General features: G+C 35.7%; 1 protein-coding gene across 1 annotated transcript in view; it reads left to right on the top strand.

Annotated features, from left to right (window-relative positions):
• dipk2ab (divergent protein kinase domain 2Ab) overlaps window positions 1-9315 on the top strand; it is a 65443-nt gene extending 56128 nt beyond the window's left edge. Inside the window, exon 4 of the mRNA XM_073830825.1 lies at window positions 7050-9315. Within this exon, the coding sequence (XP_073686926.1) occupies window positions 7050-7381 (332 nt within the window). The 3' untranslated portion in view covers window positions 7382-9315. The remainder of the gene's footprint in view (window positions 1-7049) is intronic.
• Window positions 9316-16943: the final 7628 nt, after the last annotated feature.

A 16943-nucleotide genomic window follows, 5' to 3' on the forward strand; every position in this document is an offset into this window, starting at 1 on the left:
TCTATCAAATGATATGAAAATCATCTCGTTCACTTGTTTACACAAAACAGTATATTGATTTAAATTTTTGAAGACACTTTTTGTTTAGAATAGCTGTATGCGAAGAAGGCGTGAATGATCATGAATAATGCTGTGATTCACACCTGAGAAGACAAAGACCTGCATAATGAGCCGCATAATTAGTTACTCAGTCAGATGACTGAGAGGAACAAAGGAATGAATGAAGGAGGAATATAAGGACAAAATATGTTTGTAGCTTATTTTGAATAGATTTATTTATCAAGAAAAATAACTTGAGATTCACTTGTGAACTTCTTTAACATCTGAAGATGGTACAGTGCTCTCAGGAAAACAGTTTGAGGAGACTCAAGTAAATGTCAGCAGGATCCATGTGTTGAGCAGGTTTACAATCACTAAAAACAACAAAACAAAACATCTGTGAGCATGTTAATATCAACAGCATCACACTATTTATTTATTTATATATATATATTATGATTTTGTAGTCATAGACCCACGCATTTTGTACAAACGTAAAAAGGACATTTTATATCTGAGAAACTAATAAAAAGTGTTTATCGTGTTAAACATCCATTCGAGAACACAGTATTAATACATATTGTCAAAACATACACTAAGTGTAAACCCTCATATTACATCCTACTGTTGTAAGATACATTAATAACTAAATAAATAATTATGATCTTATAGTCAAACATAAGCATGCTTTGTGTGAATACAAAGAAACTAGGCTATATTATAACTGTTAAGCTTAAATGTGAACACTATAACCTTTATATTGCATCATTCTTTATTGAACAGACTATTAAAAACATACTGGCATCGTTAGTCATTTAGATGCAGTGAAATGAAACGTACTTTATAATGTTTCACTTGCTGTAGTCAGGAATTATAGTTGGCAAAAAGTCTTAACTGGTAAAATGTTTGCACATTCTGTCACAGTAATAACTAACAAGTAGGCTAATAAGAGAAAAAAAAAAACTTACTCATGTCTTCTGAAGTACGTTTTATTCCTGACAGAGTCTTCTTCCAGAAATGACTAACTTGAACGAAGTTTCTCCTTTGTTTACCGTGATGTGGGCGTCTACTTTTGGCGCGGCGCCCTCACGTGGACGATTTGAATATGAATAGCGAACAGCTCGTGGGCGTGATCTAATTATAAAATAATGAAGCTGACCGGAGAGACTGGACATCGTGTTGGTTTCATATTGATTATCTTATCACAGGATATTTGTTTTCGGTAAAACTTACTTCGTTTAAAAGTATACATATCAAGCTTTGTCTAGACATATTGCTCATGTCTCTGTGTTGTATATTGGCTGAGTTATAGTCTATTTTACTGACGCGTTTGTGAATGAAGATCACGGAGATCAACGCGGCAGACAGCACACCCTTTTTGTTTTCTTTATTTTGCAAAACCACAATGTTTTTTTGATTTTGTGAGTATATACAAATAAAAGTAGACCCTTTACAGATTCGATTGATGTACTGCTTTTATCTGTACAATCAGAAATGACAAAGTAATTAAAGTTCCTTTTGGGAAACTGCCTCAAAACGCCCCAGGGCGTTTTTCGTCCCCAGGGGGTTAAACTTCATTCTTGAAACATTTCGACTTTATTCTTGTAATTTTGACTTCATTGTCGAAACACTTCGACTTTGTTCTTGTCATTTTTACTTCATTGTCGAAACATTTCGACTTCACTCTTGAAACATTTCGACTTCACTCTCAAAACATTTAGATTTTATTCTTGTATTTTTTACTTTATTCTCACAAACATTTCAACTTTATCCTTGAAACATTTTGACTTTATTCTCGTAATTTCAACTTTATTCTCACAAACATTTCAACTTTATCCTTGAAACATTTTGACTTTATTCTCGTAATTTCGACTTTATTCTCGAAACATTTTGACTTTATTCTCGTCGTTTCGACTTTTCTCGTCATTTTGACTTTATTCTCAAAACATTGACTTTATTTTCGTAATTTCAACTTTATTCTTGAAACATTTCAACTTCACTCTCGAAACATTTCGACTTTATTCTTGTAATTTTGACTTTATTCTCACAAACATTTCAACTTTATCCTTGAAACAGTTTGACTTTATTCTCGTAATTTCAACTTTATTCTCAAAACATTTTGACTTTATTCTCGTCGTTTCGACTTTATTCTCGTCATTTCGACTTTATTCTCGTCATTTCGACTTTATTCTCAAAACATTGACTTTATTCTCGTAATTTCAACTTTATTCTTGAAACATTTAGACCTTATTCTCGTAATTTCGACTTCGTTCTCAAAACATTTCAACGTTGTTCTCGAAACATTTCGACTTTATTCTTGTAATTTTGACTTCATTGTCGAAACACTTCACTCTTGAAACATTTCAACTTCTCTCAAAACATTTAGACTTTATTCTTGAAACTTTTTGACTTTATTCTCGTAATTTCGACTTTATTCTCACAAACATTTCAACTTTATCCTTGAAACTTTTTGACTTTATTCTCGTAATTTCGACTTTATTCTCACAAACATTTCAACTTTATCTTTGAAACATTTTGACTTTATTCTCGAAACATTTTGACTTTATTCTCGTCGTTTCGACTTTATTCTCGTCATTTTGACTTTATTCTCAAAACATTTCAACGTTATTCTCGTAATTTCAACTTTATTCTTGAAACATTTCAACGTTATTCTCAAAACATTGACTTTATTCTCGTAATTTCAACTTTATTCTTGAAACATTTCCACTTCACTCTCAAAACATTTCGACTTTATTCTTGTAATTTTGACTTCATTGTCGAAACACTTCGACTTTGTTCTTGTCCTTTTTACTTCATTGTCGAAACATTTCGACTTCACTCTTGAAACATTTCAACTTCACTCTCGAAACATTTCGACTTTATTCTTGTAATTTTGACTTTATTCTCGTAATTTTGACTTTATTCTCAAAACATTTTGACTTTATTCTCGTAGTTTCGACTTTATTCTCAAAACATTTCAACGTTATTCTCAAAACATTGACTTTATTCTCGTAATTTCAACTTTATTCTTGAAACATTTCGACTTCATTCCCGAAACCTTTAGACTTTATTCTCGTAATTTCGACTTCATTCTCGAAACATTTCAACATTGTTCTCGAAACATTTCGACTTTATTCTTGTAATTTTGACTTCATTGTCGAAACACTTCGACTTTTGTTCTTGTCATTTTTACTTCATTGTCGAAACATTTCGACTTCACTCTTGAAACATTTCAACTTTATTCTTGTAATTTTGACTTTATTCTCACAAACATTTCAACTTCATTCTCGAAACATTTCGACTTTATTCTTGTAATTTTGACTTCATTGTCGAAACACTTCGACTTTGTTCTTGTATTTTTACTTCATTGTTGAAACATTTCGACTTCACTCTTGAAACATTTCAACTTCACTCTCGAAACATTTCTACTTTATTCTTGTAATTTTTACTTTATTCTCACAAACATTTCAACTTTATCCTTGAAACATTTTGACTTTATTCTCGTAATTTCGACTTTATTCTCACAAACATTTCAACTTTATCCTTGAAACATTTTGACTTTATTCTCGTAATTTCGACTTCATTCTCGAAACATTTTGACTTTATTCTCGTCGTTTCAACTTTATTCTGGTCATTTCGGCTTTATTCTCAAAACATTTCAAAGTTATTCTCAAAATATTGACTTTGTTCTCGTAATTTCGACTTTATTCATGTAATTTTGACTTCATTGTCGAAACACTTCGACTTTGTTCTTGTATTTTTACTTCATTGTCGAAACCTTTCGACTTCACTCTTGAAACATTTCGACTTCCCTTGAAACATTTCGACTTCATTCTTGTAATTTTGACTTCATTGTCGAAACACTTCGACTTTGTTCTTGTATTTTTACTTCATTGTCGAAACCTTTCGACTTCACTCTTGAAACATTTCGACTTCCCTTGAAACATTTCGACTTCATTCTTGTAATTTTGACTTCATTGTCGAAACATTTCGACTTCATTTCTGAAACATTTCGACTTTATTCTTGTAATTTTGACTTCATTGTCGAAACATTTCGACTTTATTCTCGTCATTTCGACATTGTTCATCGAAACATTTCGACTTCTCATAATTTCGACTTTATTCTCGTCATTTCGATTTCTCATAATTTCGACTTCATTCGTGAAACATTTCAACTACATTCTCTTTTTTTTAAATGTGGCAATAAAAAGTTGTTTTACTAATTTAACTTTTACCCAATTTAGTAAAACTTACTCTATTTAACTAGTACTCAGGTAAATAATACATTTAAACATTAGCATGACTAATTAAAACAAAACCAAACCGAGAAACAAAAAAAAAAGATTAATAAAAAAAAAATATGTTGTACATATATATATATTAGAAAGAACCATTTCAGTTTGTAATTTGTTTAAAGTAATAATAATAGTAATAATAACATAAACTTAAACTTTATGCAGTAGTGTTAGTGCTCTTAGCAGCATGAAAATGGGGGAATAACATTTTGTCCAGTTTGCATAAAATGTGTCTAGACTTGCCTCTGACCAAAAAGGAAAAAAAAAAAACACCTTGGACACATCTGGGCATTGCGAATTTAATTAAATTCCAATACCAGGGAGTGCTATAATAATCACCCAAAGCACTGCATCCTCAACATCCACAGAATATATATTCTGTGATAAATGTAATAATTATGGTCCGTTTTTGTGTGCTTTTACTCTTAAGTATTCCTGCTTGTGGCTATATTTGTGTATAGCATTAATTTGGTGCTGCATGCTTGCTTGTTAGGCTTCAAAAGTAAGAGTATTAATGCAAAGAGGAAAAAAAAATCTGAGCTAATTAACTGCATGCTACAGATATTGTTCATACATGCAGTGTAATATGAGCTTTACTGGGAATAAGCCTTTAAGAACTTGGTTTCATGGTTATTAAACCTATATGCACTTGCACAAAGGCACAGACCCGTATTCGCACATTTCTTTCTCTCATATGTCTTGATGTTGCAGCAAAGACGTATGTAACGGCTCTGTGCATTAGAGGTAAGACAAGGCCTGATCACACATCAGTCATACAGACGTCTACCAGAGTAAATGACATCTCCTTCACCTTGGCTCTCAGCATCTGCAGATCTGTGTTGAGCGATGATTGAGTTTGTGTGATGGTCTGGGGGCCTGAGGCAGAGCCTGATGCCGGAAACACAGATTGAATCATTGGAGTTGAGGAAGGACAGGGGCCGGAGTACACTGAGTTTCTCAAACATGATTAGGGGTTGGCATCTCCTGGGTTGTTTCACTCTAATCAATTTGATCATTAATGCAACTCCAAAGAGTTCCCCATCATAGAGATTGTTATTTATTTGGTCCTGGAAAAATAAGTGTGAAGATGAAGGTTGTATGGATTGGTGTTCTGGGTTGAGAAACAGGCCAATTTGTGTCCCTTTATTAAGGAAGGAACATGCTGTACTTCAGAAATGTCCACCTGATTGCTTCTGTGCTATTTCTAAGTCACAAATTGCTCTCTTGGTCCATCGACTGATATTTTCACTGTGTTCTAACTGAATGAGTGTGTCCAAATATGATTTATAAAAACATGTTGTTTTCCATTTAAAAATGAAATATGCAGGCCATTTTTTAAAGAAATGGCAAACCTAAAACACAATTAATTATCTAATTGTGAAAAGACAACATAAGACAAAATGTTGGCACACTGTGCACATTGTGTTCCATAATGTTGCAGCACACTAATAGCAGACTAGCTGCAATTAGGTCAGTGACCAAAAACAGGTTTAAAATTTACTTTAATAAAGTAAGGTTTAAAATGTGCCAAATTAGTGGAATTTTAATCTTTATATTCATGTTTGTTTTATAAATTATAATTAAAATATCATTTTTGTCGGATTGGTCATTTTTATTTTCAAAAATGTTTTAAATATTTTAAAGAGTTTTCAAAAAAAAAAAAAGGAAATAATAATACAGGCTAAGAAATGTAACAAATATAATTTTGGCTTTTTTTTTCTCAGAATTGTGGTATAAACTCGCAATTGTGAGTTATAAAGTCCATTTCTGAAGAGAAAAAAGACTTCAGAATTGCGAGTTTATATCTCACAATTCAAACTTTTTTCTTGCAATTGCGAGTTTATATCTCGCAATTCTGACTTTATTTGTCAGAATTACGAGTTTATATCTCTCAATTCTGACTTCATTTCTCAGAATTATGAGATATAAACTTGCAATTACGAGTTATAAAGTCAGAATTTGTAGATATAAACTCACAATTTAGATTTTTTTCTCGCACAATTGCGAGTTTGTATCTCGCAATTCTACCTTTTTTTTTCCTCAGAATTGTAAGATATAAACTCACAATTGCGAGTTGTAAAGTCCATTTCTGAGGAGAAAAAAGACTGTTCACAGAATTGCAAGTTTATATCACACAATTCTGACTTCATCTCTCAGAATTGCGAGTTTATATTTTGCAATTCTGACTTTATAACTTTCAATTCCGAGTTTATATCTCACAATATTGAAAAACCAAGTCAGGATTGCAAGTTTGTATCACTTCTAACTTTATTTTTCGCAACTGCGAGTTTACATCTCGCAATTTAGTCTTTTCTCAAAACTGTAAGATATAAACTCAAAATTGCTAGTTATAAAGTCAGAATAGCATAATATAAACTCACAATTGCGAGAAATAAAGTCAGAATTGCGAGACAAACTTGCAATTCTGACTTTTTCTCGAAACTGAGAGTCCATTTCTGAGAACAAAACTTTATTTCTCAGAATTATGAGATATAAACTTGCAACTGTGAGTTATAAAGTCAGAGTTTATATCTCACAATTCTGACTTTATAACTTGCAATTGTGAGTTTATATCTCACAATTCTAAGAAAAAGTCAGAATTGAGAGTGTCACACAATTGTAGGCTTCCATAAGTCAATGTATGAATGAGTTTGTCTGTGGTACATTTTCATCAACTTCTTCATATTTACTCTTGTTTCTCTCATCTTCCTGTAGATAAGCCAGAGAACTACGACATCTGGTACGAGAGCAAGTTTGAGGAGTGCGACAAGGAGGCCTGTCTCTCCTTCTCTAAAGACATGTTATGCTCACGGGTCACAGTGGACCACAACTATTACGCCATCTGTCAGAATCTGCTTTCACGATATGCTGTGTGGCGGGGCAGCTCCGGCGGACTTCTTCACGACCCCCCGCCACACGTAGCCAAAGACGGCCAGCTTGAAGCCCTGTTGGACGAATGCGCCAACCCTAAGAAGCGGTACGGCCGCTTCCAGGCAGCTAAAGAACTGCGCGAGTACTTAACCCAGTTAAGCGGTACCGCCAGGTAATGACCGCCCATATGTCAACGCTCAACGTTCACCCATCAACGTCCAACGACATCTTCAGGGTTTGGGGATCCCCGTTAGAAGGTCTGGCGAAGCTTAGGTCTTCTGTGACTTTAACTCAGACCAATCGTCCTTCACTACAATCCGTTATGTGTACATTTTGTTTTGCTTACGTTGATCTTTAAATTATTGAAATGTCTTGAGTTCATTGCTTTTATTCAATGGATTTTTTTGCAATAAAGGCAGTGGTGGCATCACCATTGTCAACATCCTCTGGTTTTTCGCTAGAGGTTTACTTGCAAAATTGTGACACCCCGAAAGGCAGCTGGAAATGGTAGTACACAAGCATTACAGGGATAGTACACCCAACAATTAAAATTGTGTCATTAATTGCTTACCCTCATGTCGATCCAAACCTGTAAGACCTTTGTTCATCTTCTGAACACAAATTAAAATATTTCTGATGAAATGCGAGAACTTTTAGAATGGTATTAAGGACATTTGTTAAAATAGTCCATGTGATATCAAATACTTTTTGTATTGTAATTAAAGTCATTTTTGTTTTCTTTGCACACAAAAAGTATTCTCGTAGGTTCATAAAATTAATGTTGAGCCACCGATATCACATGGACTATTTTAACAATGTCTTTACTACCTTTATGGGCCTTGCACGTGGTAGTTGCGTTGGTCAGAAAGCTCATCAAAAATATCTTCATTTGTAATCTGAAAATAAACACAAGTCTTACAGGTTTAAATCAACATCAGGGTAAGAAATTACTAACAGAATTTTCATTTTTAGGTGAAATATCCCTTTAACTCTGTCCAAAAGTTTTCAGCAAACATCTTCTGCTTAATTGATTCACTTACATTCCAGGAAGAATGAGTTTGGCATAAAGCATAATTTAGAGATGGTAGATAGGATGTGGAAGTCTGTACATAATTAGAGCAGATTGGAGAGGGGAAATTGCTTTGCATATACCAAAGAGTCTGGTTCTGTGTAACTCAAACCTCTGAACGAAAAGGGCAGAGCCTAAAAATCGAGCGTAGTCAAACCACCCCGGAGCAGATTCATGAATGCGGTTAGACTTGTTACGAAGATTTGTGTTTGTATTAATCAAGCAAAGTCCAGAGAGACGGCCACAATGAATCCAAATTACGTGGCGCTATTAAATCAGAGCGGGGTCCAGGTCTCTAATTGGCCGTTAACTATAAATAATGTACCGGCACACGGTGTGATGTGGCACTATCAAGCTCCTCGACGTGCGTACGTGCATCCGCACAGGATGAAATGGAACTTTCTATCTTTAAAATCCATCTTAACATTTCAATTTCACAGCTCTGCAATTGAATTAATCAAAATTTAATTAAACGTCTCTAACACTTAAGATCATTTAACTTTGAGCCATCAGCCTGCTGTTTTTTTTTCTCCCCTCCCTGGTTTGATTTTGCACTTGGTGGACCAGTGAATTAGATCAGTATGCTAATGAGTATGCGTTAAATAATGAAGTACGCTAGCGCTTGACTGACAGCATCACTCCATTGAGCCTGGATTTTGAAAGCTAGCTAATCACTTTTCTACTTGATGTTTCTGCCAGTGCAAATGAATTAAGATTTTAATCATTTTATTTCCATGTTTGGGTTCTGGCCAGTCAAAGTCAAAGCAATAAGTGTCCATCAGCCATTATCAGTGAAGATTCCTCTGCTCTTGTCAAATCTAAACCGGTGACCGGATGGCCTCTCTTTAGGTGTTGGCACGTGAGAGATTTTTTTGCGTGCATAAATAACTGTCCGCTTTTGTACTGTACTTCTATTTCAGTTGAGTATTATATCAGCTGTGTCTGATTTTACTGTGCCTTTCATTCAGAAGTTGTATTTACAACTTTTTAGTCTGTTTAAATATCAATGAATAAATGAATATATAAATGACTATATATATATACTTTCAGTGTCTGTTGTCCAAGTTATTTTTCATATGCATTGAATGTCATTATTTTAGAATTTGTACAGAAGAAATGATGTTTAGGCATTTTTCTGCATTTATTTTACCAAAATAAGAGAGATCATACAAAATGCATGTTATTGTTTATTTAGTACTAGTCTCAGCCTCAGACGTCACGCCCACGGAACGTAGGCTAAACGTCTGATGCATATGGTACACTTAACTGGAAACACTTCAGGAATGTCGAAGTCGTCATCTGATTAGTTGAATTTGATCGGATATCCGGGAGACGTGAGTGTCGCGTTTATTTTCGGTCCGCGGGGAAACAAAGCGCAGACGGATTTACTCTTGTGTTTTGCTAAAATGTGCTTATGCAGACGCCATAGTTGTTATACACATTTGCGACCTTCGCGAACAAATTACTGACTTACTGCTTGTTCTCCCTCTTCTTATTTAACTTTTTCAATGCTGAAACGTGACGCTGAACGAAACGAACTGTGATTGGTTGTTTGACATGTCGGTCAAACGGCCTTATGGGCGGGCCTTGGCCAACTAAAGCTGCCATGAATTCCAGACCTTCAGCCGTCAGTCTGAAGGTCTGGCTACGCGAGACTAATTTAGTACTGACCTGAAGAAGATATTTCACATAAATGATGTTTATATATAGTCCACAAGAGAAAATAATAGCTGAATTTATAAAAATGACCCCGTTCAAAAGTTTACATCCCCTTGATACTTAATACTGTGTTCTTACCTGAATGATCCACAGCTGTTTTTTTTTTTTTTTTTTTTGTAGTGATAGTTGTTCATGAGTCCCTTGTTTGTCCTGAACAATTAAACTGCCTGCTGTTCTTCAGAAAAAACCTTCAGGTCCTACAAATTCTTTAGTTTTCCAGCATTTTTGTGTATCTGAACCCTTTCTGACTATGATTTTAAGATCTATCTTTTCACACTGAGGACAAGTGAGGGACTCAAATGCAACTATTACAGAAGGTTGAAAGACGAGAAAAAAAAAGCATTATGAGCTGTATGCGATGCTCTTAATGCATCGTTTTTCCTTCTAGCATTCAATGAGCATTTGAACACTATGTAATGGTTGCATATGAGTCCCTCAGTTGTTGTTCGTGTAAAAAAAGATGGATCTCAAAATCATGCGATCATTGTTGGAAAGGGTTCAAACACACACAAATGCTGGAAAACCAAAGAATTTGTTGGACGTCGTGGGCAACTATTACTAAACAAAACAAACGAACAAAAAAAAAACAGCTATGGATCATTCAGGTAAGAACACTGTATGAATAATCAAAGGATGTAAACTTTTGAACGGGGTCATTTCTGTGAATTCAACTATTATTTTCTCTTGTGGACTATATGTATACATCTTTTATGTGAAATATTTTATTCAGGTCATTACTAAATAAACAATAACATGCATTTTGTATGATCCCTCTTATTTTGAGAAAATAATGAACATTTTGCAAATTGTTTGACCTCAACTGTAACTCAGTCTACTCGCTAATGTACAGTTACTAAATATCGCCACTAATTTGAACTGTAACAATACATAAGGGAAATTGATGTGAGATGAATGCATTTAGGAACAGATGTGAGTGTCTTTACTGACAATCATATGGAAAATGAGGACGTTTAAGCTCTGTTCAATAGCAAGCTTGCTTGCTGATTGTTTCTACACACCTGCGTTCACTGAATACGGTGTATTAATATAACTTGAATGCAGCCACGCCATCTTTTAAGGTAGCATAATGTTGCTGCCCATTGTTTGGATTGCCATTGCACTTTGGGAACACTTCTGTGGTGCCTTCAAATGTTGTCCAGGTAGGTGGCTCACTAGCAACAGAACTGTTGTTTAATGCATATAGATTTCTTAAGACATGTTTTAAGATTTGAAATGGTAAGTGTGCACGGTCCTCTAGGTATACCATCTGTCGCTGTTACACTGTGGCTACATCCAAAATCGCATACTTCCCTACTATATAAAGTATGTGCGAAGTGTACTATGTCCAAATTCACAGTACTAAGATGTTTTTTTTTTTTTTTTGTTGTTTTTTTGGGGGGAGATGCCAAGGTTTGAACCTCTACCACTGGAGGAAGAAACTTGGTCACATGTGCCTTGATAACCAATCACATTACAGCTCTGACATAATTTAATTTCTGTTTGTGTTGTGTGACAGTCACTTTTTGCGGATACCATAGAAATTAATGAGAAGAAATTACTGAATCTTGTCAAAACTGTTGGTCACTTATTTTATACAACAGCCTTTTTTGTGTGTAAACTGTATACTGTAGATAAATTAAGCCAAAACAAATGTTTAATTTTAGACTAGAGCTGATAAAATGTTAATTTATTAAATGATAAGCTGTTTTCCCAAAGCTGTTTAATCGTAACAAAGCCTATCCTCTATTGACATCCACTGCCATGAGGCAGTGAATCGACACAATTGACGCTGGTAGGTCATATGACAACAACATGGCGAATGTAGAACTACCGGATTACAATCGTATTGCATACATTTATATAGAGTGTACTTTTTAGTAAACACTTATTCAAAATAAGTACTACTTATGCTGTTATGTGATTTCAGACACAGCCTGTCCACATCAGACGCGACACAGCTACACCTACATTAATCCGGATACATTTGAAAACTGAGTTTTCGTTTTAAAATGCTCTTTGTCCACACTAGCGTTTTCCAAAAGTTTCTCATCCACACTGAAACGTAGGAAAACGTTAAATTTGCCTTACTGCGCATGCGTAAAAACTCGGAACAGACATAAGTTTTTACACAGTTCTTCTGATGGTTTTATTTACGAAAATATCTAATTACTGACACGTCCATGTCGCGCTCACTCATATTTTAACTAAAAGCAGCTGCCCTCATGTTTTTCCACAGGAGTCAGGACAGCAACTGTGATTACATTTTCTGTCATCCTTTTAGGACTGTAAAGGTCATTGCATGAGTATGAAATCTTCGCACGTTAAAAAATAAATACGACCTCACCTTATGTCAATCGAGTTTACACACTGCCTCCAAAACTTTCGTCCGTCATAAAAAAAAATTAGGATCAGGTTCGATTTTCGCATCTGTAATAAGCATTTTGATAGGAAAGGATGACGAATATGAGAAACCGAAAATTTCGGACTCAGTGTGCAATGACCTTAAGAGTGTACAAGGCAGCTGTGTAACAGTGAATAGCACATAACAGGCACAATTACCAGTATAAACATGTCTATTGGTACAATATGTGTCACATGACTAAATATGCGTTATCGTTTTCAAAAGTCTCTGTTTTCACAGTCCACACTACAACGCAAAACGTTTTCAAATTTATACACTTTGCAGAGCATTTTCAAAAAGCTTCGTTTACATGGACAAAAAACGCAGTCTTAGTTTGGACGGAAGGCCAAAACGGAGAAAAAAATATGTGTTTTCAAACGAAAGCGTGGACATGGCCTAGTCAAAAAATCCCAGCCAATCAGAAGAGCGTATAGACGGGCTCTCAGTGTGTCGTCCTCGCTACAATACAGGTAATGCCGCGTTCCAGGCAACCTGTTACCCATGTTTTTCCAACCTTCTACCCGTGAAAGTGCACTGGAGCGGCAGTCAAACCCCTGAACTTCCCACACGTAAACTCGTACTAGATTGATGTACTCTTATGCTGCGTTCCAGGCAGGTTTTTGAGCCCGTAAATCACGACGTCAAACCACGACTCACAATTTTGTAGCATTCCAGGCAAGTCGCACCAAACTAACTGAGCGCATTTATTATTATTATATTATTATTAATTTGATTGCAATGTCATATTGTCCTAAAGTCTATTTTTCCACCGTGTACCACTTGCATAAACACTGCACCCGTAGGGGCTGACATTGGTGTTTTGCGGGCTATGTAACGTCAGAACTCGGAACTGGGAGTACATCTATCTAGTACGAGTTCACGAGTGAAAAGTCACGGGTTTGACTGCCACTCCAGTGCACTTTCACGAGTAGAATGTTGGAAAAACACGGGTAACGAGTTGCCTGGAGCGCGGTGCTAGTTCTGAGCTCTGACGTAACATAGCCCGCGAAACAACAATGTCAGCCCCTATTGGTGCGGTGTTTATGCAAGTAGTACACGGTGGAAAAATAGAGTTTAGGACAATATAACATTGCAATCAAATTAATAATAATATAAAAATAATAAATCGCCCAGGCAGTTTGGCGTGACTTGCCTGGAACGCTACAAAGTCGTGAGTCGTGGTTTGAAGTCGTGATTTATTGGGCTCAAATACCTCCCTGGAACGCAGCATAAGTTTACGTAAAGTTTCTAGTAAAATAAACAGTTTTAATATTATCCAAATACATACGCCACACAGTAAATTTGCCATTAAAAACACTTACTCTGCTTGTGCATTTAGTTCAGTTTAAATGTTCTAGTTATTTTCAAGACCTTAGGTCAATTATCCATTGCAGCTTTCATTGAGTAAAATGTCAAAAAATTATATTCAAACTCAAATTGATCCATTTTAATATTATTCTAAAAACATGATCGTTAGTTGAGATAATCATTGGGCTGTCAGCCTTAATGTTAGAATAGAATCCAAAAATAGAATCTTCTACCACTCAGTATTGCTGTTGTAGACGATTTTAGTTTTGTTTTGTTTTGTTTTGTTGTAAAATGTGTGTGTGTGTGTGTGTGTGTGTGTGTGTGTGTGTGTGTGTGTGTGCGTGCGCAACCATGAGTAAGGTTTTTAACTCTGGGTTTGGAATTAGAGTTGTTTACATGAGTTTAACTCATGTAAACAACACTTGTTTTCCATCCATTCCTTTTTCTTTTTTTTTTATTTCCTTTCCCCAGTTAAAACCATTTCTTTCCAAGTTTAAATCCAAATGTTATGCTCTTTTTCTATCCGGACAGCTGTGTTGGGGATGAGAAACTCTAGCTAATGTGAAGCATATACGGACTGAAATGAGTCCCTGTGCTGCAGCTAAGAGAGTCTGACAGCTATTAGGATCAGCTTCATTACTACGGCAGCAGCTCCTCTGATAGCAATCACCATTTTAGAAGTTGTGTGTATGTTCAAAGATGTTTCACTGGCTAAAAGAATTACTTGATCCCTTGAGCCAAAACACATTTCAGACTCAATGCATATAGGAGGTGCCAGGAGGAACTGCTAAGTGGCTAAATTATGTGTTTGTGTGTGAGCGAGGGGAAAAAAAGAGAGATGTGGATGTACTGTAACCGTCTCCACTTCTGCCAGTCTATAATTATGCCTCTCTGTTTTGACAAACACATTGGTGGCGGTATTCATCATAAAACAGACACTCAAACACACATTGTCTTCTTAAAGTGCTTTATGGAGCAGAATAATTCCGATAGTGTGAGCTTACAGGGGAGCACTGCAGGAAATGAATCTGACTCCAGGGGCCCGTACCATCCTCATTTGTTGAAATAAACACGAGCCTGAACCAACTCGAGCCCGAGTGCTTTTATCGATAGAGCACAGGAGGGGAGGAAGCTTAAAAACTCCGGCTGTCTCCCATGAGACGAATGAATACGCTATCTCAGAGAATCATTCAGACAGCTTCTTATGTCTAATTCTATTTCTTGAATATGATACTTGATCACTTTTTTAAACTCGCATTAAATTGTCTGATTCAGACCATTTTTAACATTGCAGAGAAATGCAGATGCTGTCTTGAATTGAAATACTGCATAGCCTGTGTAGGAAGCTTTTCAACTATAAAGCCTGGTTTCTAGATAGTCTCTGAAATGGAAGCTCATATCTGATTGGCTGGCTTTATGCCACCTCTGGTAGTCGGGGTTCACAGGCTTTTAGAAATCATGTTTACAAGTGGTGTGTTCAATTCCACAGTGAAAGCTTTGGTGTGACAAATATGTCTGTCTTTTAAAGTGCCTATTTTCCCAGTCAAAGGAGATGTGGTTGATGCTAAAAAATATCGGTTGTACCTAATTTGAGATCTTTGATATTTTGAAAATGAAGCATTCAAAGGTTTTGTGTTATTTTAATTAAAGGAATAGTTCATCCAAATGAAAATTAGCTGAAAAAAAATTACTCACCCTCAGGCCATCTGAGATGTAAATGAGTTTGTTCATGAGAAAAGATTTGGAGAAATTACACAATAGCATCACATCACTTGCTCACCAATGGATCCTCTGCAGTGAATGGATGCCGTCAGAATGAGAGTCCAAACAGCTAATAAAAACATAACAATAATCAACAAGTAATCCACACAAACCCAGTCCATCAATAAATGTGTTATGAAATGGAAAGCTGTGTTTGTAATGAACAAATCCATCATTAAGAGGTTTTTCATTTTAAATCATAAAGGGGATAGTCTTTTTCAGTGTAGGAAACATTATTAAGGATTTGGCTAGAAGCACTGATTTAAATAGACTGTATGAAAACATGGACGTAGTGTTTGTGACGTCACCCATAGGTTTCTGAAGAGCATTTTTTTTTAAGGACAAAATAGGTGGAGCCGGCCATCGCCATATTGGCAGTGCATCACTCCTGGATAATCGAAAATGGGCAAAGAGGTGGGACATAGGTGGAGCTGGTTGCTGAAACCACGCCCACCTAGCTCGACGGTAGTGGCAGCAGTGTGAATCCACCTGTCACTCAAGTGGCCATGCCATTAATTATGCAGAACTATAAGGCTTAAAATTACAATTGCGTTTTAGTGCCACATTAAAAAAAAATGTAAGATTAAAAGATTAAAGTTGTTATATTTAGAGAATAAAGTCGAAATTACGAGAATAAATTCAAAATATTACAATAATAAAGTAAAAAATGACAAGAATAAAGTCGAAAAATTATGAGAATAAAGTCGAAATATTACGAGAATAGTCGAAATATTACAAAAATAAAGTCGAAATACTACGAAAATGAAGTCAAAATATTTTGAGCATAAAGTCGGGAATTTAAATAGTAGAAATCAAAGTTTTGAGAGATTGAGAGCACCGGGAGAAGTTGCCAGGCCACCAAAATTTATTTGAATATTGTTGCGTCCGAGTGGCTGCATAATCTTATTGAGATGAGGAAGAGTCAATTTTAAAGGGGTCATCAGATGCAAAACTAACTTTTACATGTTGTTTGAACATTAATGTGTGTTGGCAGTTTGTGTACACAACCACCCTACAATGATAAAAATCCACCCAGTGGTATTTTTTTAATCTTTAAAAGTAATATCCTCTTTTTAAAATCAGGTCATTCTCAGCTTCTTGTTGGTGTGATGACACACCGTCAGAGGCCGCTCCCATCATAGTTGATTGACATGAGCGCCTTACCTTAGACCCGCCCTCACCGAGCTGAAACAGTCCGACTCCGATCGCCATTGTGTCGACTCAGGTGCAGGGGAAGACAATAATGTCTCTGATTGAGCGATTGAGGTGTTCTGTTGTTGGATGTAATAATGAACATAGCAGTAGTCATTTACTCCCAACATCTGAGCCGCTGAAGACACAGAGGATTAATGTTACTTTCGTTTTTAAAAGGAAAGCGCCAATCCCGATCTACATATGCGTCTATGTTTGTGCCAATCATTCGTGATGCAGTTCCACCCACAGCAGAGGGTTTTTTATGCATCTTTGCAAATGGTCTTTC

The sequence above is a fragment of the Garra rufa genome, chromosome 24 (genome assembly GCF_049309525.1).
Source record: "Garra rufa chromosome 24, GarRuf1.0, whole genome shotgun sequence".
Lineage (NCBI taxonomy): Eukaryota > Metazoa > Chordata > Actinopteri > Cypriniformes > Cyprinidae > Garra > Garra rufa.